This window comes from Theropithecus gelada, chromosome 13 (assembly GCF_003255815.1).
Source record: "Theropithecus gelada isolate Dixy chromosome 13, Tgel_1.0, whole genome shotgun sequence".
In the NCBI taxonomy this organism is placed as follows: domain Eukaryota; kingdom Metazoa; phylum Chordata; class Mammalia; order Primates; family Cercopithecidae; genus Theropithecus; species Theropithecus gelada.
In genome coordinates, this window is record NC_037681.1 from 6,649,933 (window position 1) to 6,662,645 (window position 12,713).

The following is a 12,713-nucleotide window of genomic DNA, read 5'->3' on the forward strand; positions in this document are numbered from 1 at the left end:
AAAGGTAAGCCCCCCAAAAAAAAAAAAAAAAAAAAAAAAAAAAAGATGTATTTCTCAGATGACTAGAGATACGAGCATATTTTCATACGCTTAACAGCCATTTGTAAGTGTTCATGTCTTTTGCCACATTTTAAAAATTGGACTGTTTGTCTTTTTATCACCAAGTTCTAGGGATTTTTATATAGTACGGGCACAAATCCTTTATATCTGGACACAAGTTTTTGTCAGATAAATGCATTACAGGTTTTTTCCTACTTCGTAGCCTTTTTATTCTCTTAATGGTGTCTTTTGATGAACAGCAGTTTTTAATTTTAATGTAGACAGTTCATTAACATACTTTCTTTTACATATTCAAGTGATTTTTGAGTCTCCTCTAAGAACCCCTGCCTATCCTAATAGGACATTCTCCTCTATTATTCTACAAATGTAGTAATTTTTGAGTCTCTGTTTAGGTGTCTAATGTGTCTCAAATTAGTTTTGTGTGTAGCATGAGGTAGGGATGAAAGTTAACGTTTTTCCTGTATGCTTATGTACTTGTTCCAGCATCACTTATTGCAAAGACACTGCTTTTCTCATTGAATTGCCTTGGCAACTCAATTGGTCATATATGTATGAGTTTCTTTCAGGACTCACCATTTCATTCCACTGATCTCATTGTCTTTCCTTATGCCAATACCCCATGATCTTGAGCAGCTTTATAATATAAGGGCTGAAGTCATGTAGTGGGTCTTCTAACTTTGTCCTTTTTAAGAACTGCTTTAACTCTTCTAGGTCTTTTGCATTTCCATATATGTTTTGAATCAATCTGTAAATTTGGATCAAGGTACAACAACATTTTTAAACTAAGCGTCACGTTGTGTTTCTTCTTCCCTCCTCTCTCCCCGCACCATAGCGAACACCTCCAAGGACTCCAGTTACCACTGCAAGAAAATCTAACCCTCTGACCATGTCCTCCATGTGTGGCCCTTCTTAATTCTTGCTGGTTCCAGGGGCCACATAGTAGGCCAGCTGCACAGATCCTGGGAGCATTCTGTAACAAAGGCTGTAGCCATGTACTTCTGCTCTCTCCAAGGGCCTTTGAGTACTCCAGGAAAGTCCAGTGCAGGATTGATGAAAGGTGACGTTCCCATGGCTCTGTCTAAAGATATTTTTCTCTTTTCACGACATTATTGCAGGACCCTGACAGTGTAAGATTTTCCAAATTCTTGCCTCAAATTTAATACCTCTTCCCCTGGCAGCACATGCTTACTACCAAATTCCTACTTACTTTGAAAATGTTTATGATTATTAGTGTAATTACAGAATCGATTGATATTGGTGGCAGGTAATAATGAATGCATCTTATTGACATTACCAGCTTGATGTACAAGCTTACTTTTATGCAGCATTCTATATTCATTTTAAAGGAAATTAATGGTTGCTTATAATTTTTGGCCCATGAGCAAATATTGTTCCAATTATTCTACACTGTGAGAGATAAGTATACCACATGACTACTTAAAAACTGGATGGTCGGCCGGGTGCGGTGGCTCAAGCCTGTAATCCCAGCACTTTGGGAGGCCGAGACAGGCGGATCACGAGGTCAGGAGATCAAGACCATCCTGGCTAACATGGTGAAACCCCGTCTCTACTAAAACATACAAAAAAATCTAGCCGGGCGAGGTGGCGGGCGCCTGTAGTCCCAGCTACTCGGGAGGCTAAGGCAGGAGAATGGCATAAACCCGCGAGGCGGAGCTTGCAGTGAGCTGAGATCCGGCCCCCGCACTCCAGCCTGGGCGACAGAGTGAGACTCTGTCTCAAAAAAAAAAAAAAAAAAAAAAACCGGATGGTCAAGCAGTACTACCGCTGAGCGTTCATTCAGCACTTCCTACGTGCCCAAACACTGTCTGGACAACTTAACATGTGTTATGCCATTTGAGCCTCACATCAACCCTTTAAGGTAAGTATTGTTATCATCCACACTTCACAGAGAAAGAAACTGAGATGCAAAGAATTCAAAAACTAGCCCAAGGCCACAGGGCTCCTCAGTGAAGGAGCCAGTCATGAACCCTGTTCTATCTGACTGCAAAATCAGAAACCCATAACCACTGCACGATGGTGAGAAAATTGTACTATGACCATCCCATATGCCCTTTTAAAAACAATGTAAGTAAAAATTCATATATGATACATTTTAAAAGACCAGATTGGGATATGTAAGCCTGTTACCAGTTATTTTTGTACAACAGAATTTTGCAATTGTGTATGTGTCTCCACCTGTCTGTATTTTTAACTTTCCTGTAATGAACATGCATTACTTTGGATAATGAGAAATTTTCCAGCATTTTTCCCAGTGATGGTTTGTGCATCTTTGTATAGTGTCTATCTGTAACTGACTCATCTATCCAAGCCTCACAGCATCAGTAGAAGGTAGAAAAGCAGACTTGGAAAACTGGTAAGAGCCAAGTTGGCCCCGGTGCCAGGAACCATAGGGAAAAACACTGCAGTGTTTGAGGTTCAATGTGGCCCAGAAGTCACAGCCCCAACTGGGCATGGCCGCTGCTGCCAACATGAATCCTAACCCTGCCTTCTCTACCTGCATGAAACTCCTGCCTGCTGGCTGGTCCCGTTGGGAGCTTCCAATAGTTGAACTCGGCTCACAAGCCCAAGACCAGCTTTGTCTTGTGGCAGGAAGGCAGCCACTGGAAACCACTAATGCTACCCGCATTCTATGTTCGGACAGCCCCAAAATAGGACATCTGCCCCAAATCCTTGAAGCGGTGTGGCCTCTCCCCAGGTGCTATCATGAGGACAGCCTCCCTCAACCCCACATACACACAGAAGGTCAGTGCTGGGCTCTGTGTAACCTCCGTGGCCAGTGTCCACCCCAGCTCAACCAGGAGGGCTGCCTATGCTGACGGCCCCTGTCTGAACCACTGTCCTGTGATGGATGCACTCTAGCCCCGGCCCACAAGACAGTGCACACATGGAAGACAGAGAGGGTCTCCTACTCATCTTGAGTTACAAGATTCAATTCTCCCATCCCTCTATTCTGTCCCCATCACAACAGAAAGACTGCAGGGTGGAGTTTCACCACACACAGCTGTGGAATTGGGCCAGCTGGCTTGAAACCTGCCTCTGCTTCATTTACTATTGAACTTTAGACAAGTTACCTTTTCTATCTACATTTTAGTCCCTGACTTGTAAAATGAGCACCATACTTTAGGATTTGCTGTGATAATTTAATGGAGTAATGTATGTAAAATGCTTATGAGCCCTCTTACACTTGTCCCTACCTCTATGGCCACTTCTCTCCAGGCTCCTTTCTGGTCCTTCGCACCGGGCTCCACCCTTGGACCTCCCCTTCTCTGTCAACACCCATGCCATGGGGATCCCTCTAGCCTTATGGCTCTAAATTCATCTCTATGCTCATGGCTTCCCCGTACCCTGACCCTAAACATCGCAAACATCTTTAGATGATCACATCTAAAGACTAGCTCCAGATTTAACCTAACATCTCTTCTAGGCTTCCCACCCAGTATATGGTGACCCCATCCTTCTAGTTGATTTGCTCAGACCAAATACCAGGGAATCGTGTTTTCTTTCCTGTCTCTCACTCCACTTCCATTATCAGTGTCTGTCTACTGCTTGACCTTCAGTAGAATCTGTATTCCTGCCACTTCTCATCACTTTGACTGCAGTCACTCTGGTCCCAGCTAGCACCTCTCTCCTTGGTGACTGCTCAGCTCCCTGTTTGCAGTCCTGCCTCTCATATAGTATACTCCTAAGCCAGCAGCCCAGAGACCCAGTCAGACAGGTCCTGCTCCCCTCAGTCCTTCCAAGGCCTTCCATTTTATCCGGTCTGAAGAAAATCAAATGCCTCATAAGGCCCTTCATACTCCAGAGACTCATCATCTCCCTGGTTGTCACCACCTCTGTCCTCCTCTCTCACTCTGCTCACACCACATGGCACCTGTCATTCCATTAACAAGCCCGGGACACTCCCGCCTTAGGCCCTTCATGACTGCTGTTCCCTCTGCCTGGATGCTGTTCACCAACCTCCAGCTGTCTCACTCCCCCACCTCTTAGGCATCTGCTCCAATGTTACCTCATCATGAGGCCCCCACCTGTCCCTCCGACTCTTCTGAGCACCTTTACATCTTCACTTAAAAAAATTAACATATACACAACATAAAACTATTTCAACTATTTTTAAGTGTACAATTCTCTGGCACTAAGTACATTCACAGTGTTTTGCAACCATCATCACCATCCATCTCCAGAACTTCTTAATCTTCCCAAACTGAAAATCTGCACCCATTAAACACTAACTCCCATTCGCCCCTTCCCCCAGACCCAGGAAACTCTATGGATTTGAATTTCCAATCTCTATGAATTTGACCACTCTAAATACTTCATGTAAGAGCATACTGCATTTATCTTTTTGTGACTGGCTTGTTTCACTCAGCATAATGTCTTCCAGGTTCATCCATGTTATCGTGTGTATTAAAATTCCCTTCCCTTTTAAGGCTGAATAACATCCCATTGTATGTATTACACACGTTTTGTACATTTGGTTACGCCATTCATCTGCCAGATTGACATTTGGGTTGTTTCTACCTTTTGGCTATTGGGAATAATGCCACTATTAACATGGATGTGCAAACAGCTGTCTGAGCCCTTGCTTTCACTTCTTTGGGGAATATACCAAGAAGTGGAGTTTCTGGATCACACTGTAATTCTGTATTTAATTCTTTAAGGAAATGCCACACTGCGTTCCCCAGTGGCTACATCATTTCACATTCCCACATCACCACCAGCAATGCACATGGGTTCTAATTTCTCCACATCCTCTCTAACACTTGTTCTTTTCTGTTTTGTTTTGTTTTTATAGTAACCATCCTAATGGGTGCAAAGCGGTATCTCATTGTGGTTTTGATTTGCATTTCCCTAATGATTAGCGATGTTGGGCATCTTTCTATGTGTTTATTGGTCATTTGTATATCTTTGAAGAAACATCCTCCAACTCTTTGACCATTTTTAAATCTAGTTGTTTGGTTTTTTCTTGCTGAGTTGAAGGAGTTCTCTATCTATTCTGGATATCAATCCCTTATCAGATATATAACATGAAATATTTTCTCCCATTCCATGTGTTGCCTTTTCACTCTGTTGATAGTGTCCCTTGACGCACAAAAGATTTTGATTTTGATGTAGTCCAGTTTATTTTTATACAAATTTTTACTATTTTAAAAATTGTTTTTAATGATTAGATAATTTTTATTCTGAAAATGTACCTATGTTTTCCAAAAGCCTGTGTTTTTGGTGTTCTATCCAAGAAATCATTGCCAAATCCAACGTTATGAAGCCCTTTCTTTATGTTTTCTTTAAATTTTTTATTAGTTTTTGCTCTTACATTTAGGTCTTTAATCCATTTTGAGTTAAATTTTGGATATGCTGTAAGGTAAGTTCCAACGTCATCCTTTGGCTTGTAGATATCCAGTTGTCCCAGCGTCATTTGTTGAGAAGATTGCCCTTTCCTCACTGAATGGTCTTGACACCCTTGCCAGAAATCATTAACCACGTATGTGAGGTTTTATTTCTAGGGGCTCTTTATTCCATTCCGTTGGTCTCTACACCTCTCTTTATGCCAGTTCCACAGTTTTGATTACAGTAGCTTTGCAGTAAATTTTGAAATCAGGAAGTGAGAGGCCTCTAACTTTATTCTTCTTTTCCAAGATTGTTTTGGCTATTCAGAGTCCCTTGAGATTGCATGTGAATTTTAGGATGCGTTTTTCTATTTCTGCAAAAATCATCTTTGAGATTTTGATAGGAATTGCATTGAAACTGTAGATTGCGGCCGGGTGCGGTGGCTCAAGCCTGTAATCCCAGCACTTTGGGAGGCCGAGACGGGCGAATCATGAGGTCAGGAGATCGAGACCATCCTGGCTAACATGGTGAAACCCCATCTCTACTAAAAAAATACAAAAAACTAGCTGGGCGTGGTGGCAGGTGCCTGTAATCCCAGCTACTCGGGAGGCTGAGGCAGGAGAATGGCGTGAACCCGGGAGGCAGAGCTTGCAGTGAGCTGAGATCCGGCCGTTGCACTCCAGCCTAGGCGACAGAGCGAGACTCCGTCTCAAAAAAAAAAAAAGAAACTGTAGATTGCTTTAGTAGTGTTGACATTTTAACAATATGAGGTCTTTCAATTCATGAACATAGGATGCCTTTCAATGTATTTGTATCTCTTTTTATTACTTTCAGCAATTTTGTAGTTTTCCATGTACAAGTCTTTACCTCCTTGGGTAAGTCTATTCCTGATTATTTTATACTTTTTGATGCTACGATAAGTAGAATTGTTTTCTCAATTTCATTTTGGATTCTTCATTATCAATGTATAGAAATGCAACTGATTTCTGCATGTTGATTTTTATCTTGTAGCTTTGCTGAATTTCTTAGTTCTAACAGATTTTTGGTAGAATCTTGGGGTTTTCTACATAAAAGATCCTGTCATTTGCTCACAGAGACTATTTAACTTCTTCTTTTCCAATTTACCACACTTGATTTTTGTCCCCAGCATCTGACATACCAGAAATTTAACTGTTTATTAGTTTAGAGTCTGACTCCTCCCAGACAAAAATGTAAGCTCCATTGAGACAGGTAATTTCTGCCTGCTTTGTTCACTGCCCCTAGAGCAATGCCTGGCTCACTGTAGGTGTTCAATAAATAATTATAAAATGAACAAATCACCTCACCTGGCACATGGAAGGGACTTGGCAAAAGGTAGCAAGAAATTATTGTTTTTTTACATAGTATTTCACTGCACGAGTAATAATGAAGGCTTAGAATGAAAAGGGTGTTTTTTATGCAGAATGGTGGCAGTGTCAAAAAACAAATAGCACCATGATTCCAGCTGCACTGGAGTCCCGGGGCAGGTCCAGCTCACTCCCTGACATGCCCCGCTTTCAAGTAATCCCTGTGGCTATCACAGATGACAACTGCATTCAGGTGCCAATCTACACAGAGGGACTTCTGTAAACAGACCGCTCTGTCCTATCGTCTCTGCCCAAATCCTCCAAGATATCCCATGCAGCCAGGGCTGGCCTGACCAAAGTGCTGGCCAAGTGGCCAGTGTCCAAGTCTGTGGAGCTGGAGCCGGGACAGGGACTCCTGCCAAAGACAGTACATAGAACTAAGAGCCAGGGGAGCCTGTCACAGCCCACTAGGAAAAGCCTGGGTTCCAGTACAAACAGCAGCCAGAGGGCCAAGGGGGAGCCAAGGCCAGGGCAGCAGAGCCAAGAGCTCAGAGTCTGTCTGTCGGTCAGGAGCCAGTCCTGGGATGGGTGGGGGAGTATAGCGGTCACAGTCTGAAGCACTCACTGGGGCTGGCACTGGACGTTGTGGGCAACAGGGCGGGGCCCGGGTGAGTTGGGACTGGGACAGGACAGGCATCTCAGCCTCTTGGCAGATTCCTGGCTCAGCTCCTTTTGCACAACACTCTCAGGGCTTAAATGTAAATGCTTCCTGGGAAAGGCTGTTTCTTCTCTCAGGATGTGAGTAGAAAAGTAACCATCCTCCCTGGCATTCCCAAACACCTTCTAAGGTGAGCTGACCTTACAACGTTCTTCCATTTTAGATCTGATCACCCACCTGGTATTTCTCTAAATACAAAAACACCTCAAATGGAGATTACCTAAAATTCTGATAAAAATAATAATCATAATACATGTAATATAAACGAAATGCAACCAATGTCCTACTAGTTCCCCTCTGATCTGCTGAGACTGAGCTTCCTGAGAAAATAGTAGATGATTTAGATCAGTGACTCTCAACCTTTATGGTCCCTGGACCTTTTTTGAGGATTCCAAAGAGGTTTTGTTTGTCCAGGCTATAGCTGTCAATTTATCATATGGCAGAATTGTTATGAAAACTAATCATAATTTCAAAAAACTCATGAGAAGAATGGCATTGTTTCACATTGTTTTAATATCTGGCTCAATAAAAGATAGCTGCACTTTCACGTCTGCTTTGTGCTGTCTGCTGTGATATGTTGTTTTGGTTGAAGTTTATGATGAATATCCAGTGTCTTACATGCACGTAGTTGGACATATGCTTTCCAGGTAGCACCTGAAAGGGTCTTGGGGACACACAGGACCTTACTTTGAGAATCACTGGTTTAGATAATGATGGTGCAACTATGCCCCTCACTCGTGTGGATCATGGGGATAAAAACTAGAACTCTGGGTGAGAGAGAGAATGGTTGTAGAGTGGTGGTGGGAGGAAGGAGTCAGGGGTAGGATTTTCATTATCCAGGTATCTGTCCCCAACCCGCACTACACTTGGCTGAAAGCAGCCTCATCCCAGCTGGCTCCCTCCTGGGGAAAGGTAATGTTGAGATGCAGTTTCCTTACGAGCCAGCCGCAAACCCTGATTGATAGGGACCAAATGCTTAATGGGAACAATTTTGGGGAGACAGGGTGCAGGAAAGGAGGCATAGTGCAGCAGTCCTCAACCCCAGATGCACAGTGGGTCACCTGGAAGATGTAAATGCTGACCTCATTGGCCCGAGCAAAAGCCTTCACAGCAGGAGCTTTGAAAATTGTCTGGCTGTTTCTATCGTGCAGACAGAGCCAAGCACCACCTGTTTGACATGGGCTCAGGAAGCAGAGCACCTGGGTTTGAATCCCTGGTTCACTAGTCATTTATATATACAATTCACTAATTATATAACTAACCTCAGTCCAATTACTCAGCTTCCGTTTACTTATCTGTAAAATGGGAATGCCACGAGGGATGTTGTGAATATTGAATGACATCATCTATTTAAAGTTCTTAGTGCTGGGACTGGCATAGAACATGTACTCAGTCAACCTGAGTTGTCACTGTCTGTTATGGTGAAGATCAGTGCAAGCTGTCAGACTCTGTCAGCTTCCAGGGATGAGCATCTCTGAGGAAGCTGTCCCCACATAGGACAAGACACTGCCACAAAGCAGATGTTAAGACCTGGGTCTTCTGTCTCTGCATCCGGAAATAGAGGCAGTTGGTGACTCTCCCTGCCCAGGATCCAATTCTGGAAACTTCAGGGGAACAAGAGAGCTCTTGGCTGAGGTGCACAAAGGTGACGTCACTAGAAACAGGTGCAGAGGTCGGCACAGAGAACAATGATGGTGTTCACACTGTGTGTGTGTGTGTGTGTCTGTGTGTGTGTGCACGCACACTCTGCAATCAGACTCATACTGGTTTTTCCCTTTAAAATGATTGAAACATCTAAAATCTATTACAGACGGCAGAGGGGAAAACACAGCGTGGAAATATTCTAATGGCTTATTCTTGGCCTGCGGACTGTCCATAGAGACCTGGAGCGAATGAGACTCCCTCCTCATTTGTCCCCTAGAACATCATCATTACACATTATACACTGCGTTCTGCCTCAGAGCTCATCGGATCATCCACAAAAGTGAAGAGCAACACGAAAGGGGGTCCAGGGAAACAAAGACGGGCCTGCCACGCTCCCTGAGCAGGCAGGACAGCCATGACTCAATCGTTTTATTAAAAGGCAGGACGAATCATGTAACACTTCTTCTAGAATTACTGGATGTGGACAGCTCCTCCAGCTGTTTTACAGGGTGGAATTTGAGAGCCTTCAAACACAGATGTGCCGCTGAGTCTCATGACATCCGCCCAGCGAGATGAGCCTGCCGCACTGATCGACAGTTTGGTTTCCTTCGGGTTTACTGGCTTTTGCGAATTCATACAGACAGAGGTGCCAAACAGGCCAAGATAATTCACAGAAATGACTGGAGGGATCGTCTAGGGCCAATCCTGTGCCTCCTGGAGGAATTATATCTAATCACCCAGGACAGAGAGTTGTCCAGGCTGCCTAAGGCCACTAAGTGAGCCAGGAAAACAGGAAGATAATTGGATCCAGAGCTCAACACGCTTCATCAGGAACGAGATTACAGAGGCTAATCCTTCAGACTCAGCGGGTCGGGTGGCAATTAACAAGCCTCATTAAGGGATCAGCTCTCACGTCCGGGTCTCGAGTATTGACGCTAAGTTAAGCCACAGACATGTTGGGCTGATTAAGGGAGCAAGAAGCTGGCCACAGGCCAAGATTTCACCTTCCAACCAGCCCCATGCCGAATGCACTTGGAGGCTACTCTGATAGAGAGAGTGGTTGGCAGCAAAGAGGTTGGTTGTTTTTGTATTTTTTTTTTTCTTTTTTGGTTGTATTCACAGCTCTAAATGGATGCTCCATCAAGAGGCAATTTCCTAGCTTGAAAATCTCTGCCAAACTGCTCAGTATGAAATGATTTTTTACACTTTGCAAGCACGCTCCACTCTGTCATGTGGGAGTTTTCCTGTGCCAAGTGAACCTCCATCTGCACATTCTCCAGCTCAGCTGACACTGCAGTGCCCTCATCAGTGTGGAGGTGCCTGCAGTACTGCAGCGCAGGTGGTGCCAAGGCTCTGCCTGTAATTCCTTCCTAAGAAGACTCCAGGATTGGTCCTTGTCTCCTTAGACAACCTACCAAAGGTTGGTGGGATTGTGGGGAAAGGAGAAGGATCTACTTTCAAGCATGGATCCCAGGCCTCCACTAGCTCTGTTCTACGCTCCACAAAGAAAGGCGCCCCTGCGGTCTCCTGAACGAGGAGGACTCCATCCCTCAATCCTCAGACTCTCCCTCCCAGACCATGCTGGGTGGGGAGAGGGCTGGGCTGCTTCAGGATAGGGCCGGCTCCTCAGCACACCACTGAGCCGCAGCTATCCCAGTTCAGGCTCCTCCCCAGGGGCTCTCACAGGAGGGGTGGTTTGGGGTTTTTTGTTTGTTTGTTCATTTTGAGACAGGGTCTCACTCTGGTTGCCCAGGCTGGAGTGCAGTGGTGCGATCATAGCTCACTGCAGCCTCAACCTCCAGGGCCTCAAGCGATCCTCCCACCTCAGCCTCCCAAGTAGGTGGTACTATAGGTGTGGGCCACCATGCCTGGCTAGTTTTTGTTTTGTTTAGTTTTTTTGGGCTTTTTGGGTTTTGTTTTGTTTTTGTTTTTGTTTTTTGAGACAGAGTCTCGCTTTGTTGCCCAGGCTGGAGTGCGGTGGTGCAATCTCAGCTCACTGCAACCTCTGTCTCCTGGTTCAAGGGGTTCTCATGCTTCAGCCTCCCAAGTAGCTGGGACTACAGGCGTGCACCACCACACCTGGCTAATTTTTGTTTTGTCTTGTTTTGGTTTGTTTAGTAGAAATGGTGTTTCACCATGTTGCCCAGGCCATGTTTCGCCATGTTGAGGCCAGGCTGGTCTCAAACTCCTGGCCTCAAGTGATCCACCTGCTTCAGTCTCCCAACATGCTAGGATTACAGGCATGAGCCACTGTGCCTGGCCAATTTTGTATTTTTTGTGGAGACAGGGTTTCACCATGTTGCCCAGGCCAGTCTTGAACTCCTGGGCTCTGCCCAGGATCAGCCCACCTTGGCCTCCCAAAGTACTGGGATTACAGATGTAAGCCACCACGCCCTGCTGAGATATATTTTTTCCTATGTAAAGTGTTAAGAAAGCTATGAAGCTGAATGAACTTGGCTAAAATACATCATTCCTAATACTGACACAAAGGAACTCACTAATCACGTATTTTTTTCTTTGTTTCTTTCTTTCTTTTTTCATGAGGCTAAATTGACTAAAATAATATCACTAAATTTAGAATGACAGTTTTTAGACAAATAAGACATAAACTTTGGATAAGTCTAAAGTGCTTTAAAAGCCCTTAAGATGAGTTATTTCTATTTCCCAGCTATTTAACTTTATCCCTAAATTATATTGGTTTTGTGTACAAATATTTTATTACTTCTGCTGATACTCCTATTCCCTTGCCTGTGAGATTGGAGAAGTGAAAGTGTGGGCCGAAGGAAGGGTTCCTTAGGTTAGTGGGAGTGCGGCAGAAAAGGGGCCTGAGGAAGACGTTCTCCTCCACCAAGACGTGTCTATCAGCTGCCCTCAGCATGAGATCAACGGGCTTAGCAAGTCACAAAAGCAAACAAAACAAAATCTCTAGGCAAATTAACACAGGAACAGAAAACCAAATACCGCATGTTCTTACTTATAAGTGAGAGCTAAACATTGAGTACACGTAGACACAAAGAAGAAAACAATAGGCACGAGTACACGCAGACACAAAGAAGAAAACAATAGCGAGGAGGGTAGGAGAAGGGTGAAGGTCAAAAAACCACCTATCGTGAGTTCTGTGCCCACTACTGGAGTGACGAAATACTCTGTACATCAAACCTCCATAACACCCAATTTATCCATATAACAAAAATGCGCATGTACCCTCTAAACCTAAAATAAAAGTTGGAAAGAAAAAAAATCTCCCTCTCTCTCTCTCTCTCACACACACACACACACACACACACACACACACACACCCATACCAAAATAACAGTGACACTTACCAGATCCTGAACTGCACGTTTTAACAGAGGTAGACCCATGGCAAACCTCACTCTCTGAACTGTCAAAGCTCTCATTTCATCCAAGCTTAAATCATACCTGTGAAGAACAGATACAAAACAAGACAGCCAATAATTGGTGACTGAGGGGAGGCTGTGGATACTTTGACCCTGGGCTCAGAGAGAAAAGCTGTGTCCATCATAACGCTTGTTTGATACTGTGCACAGTGTGTGTGTTACATAGACTGGGTGTTCAATACAGTCAGACACCAGGAGGGATGTCTGACAGGATTTCCA

General features: G+C 44.3%; 1 protein-coding gene across 1 annotated transcript in view; it reads right to left on the minus strand.

Moving 5' to 3' along the window:
* ACOXL (acyl-CoA oxidase like) overlaps positions 1 to 12,494 on the minus strand; it is a 365,308-nt gene extending 352,814 nt beyond the window's left edge. The window contains 2 exon segments of the mRNA XM_025353945.1: positions 11,345 to 11,349; positions 12,420 to 12,494. Of these exon segments, the coding sequence (XP_025209730.1) occupies positions 11,345 to 11,349; positions 12,420 to 12,494 (80 nt within the window).
* Positions 12,495 to 12,713: the final 219 nt, after the last annotated feature.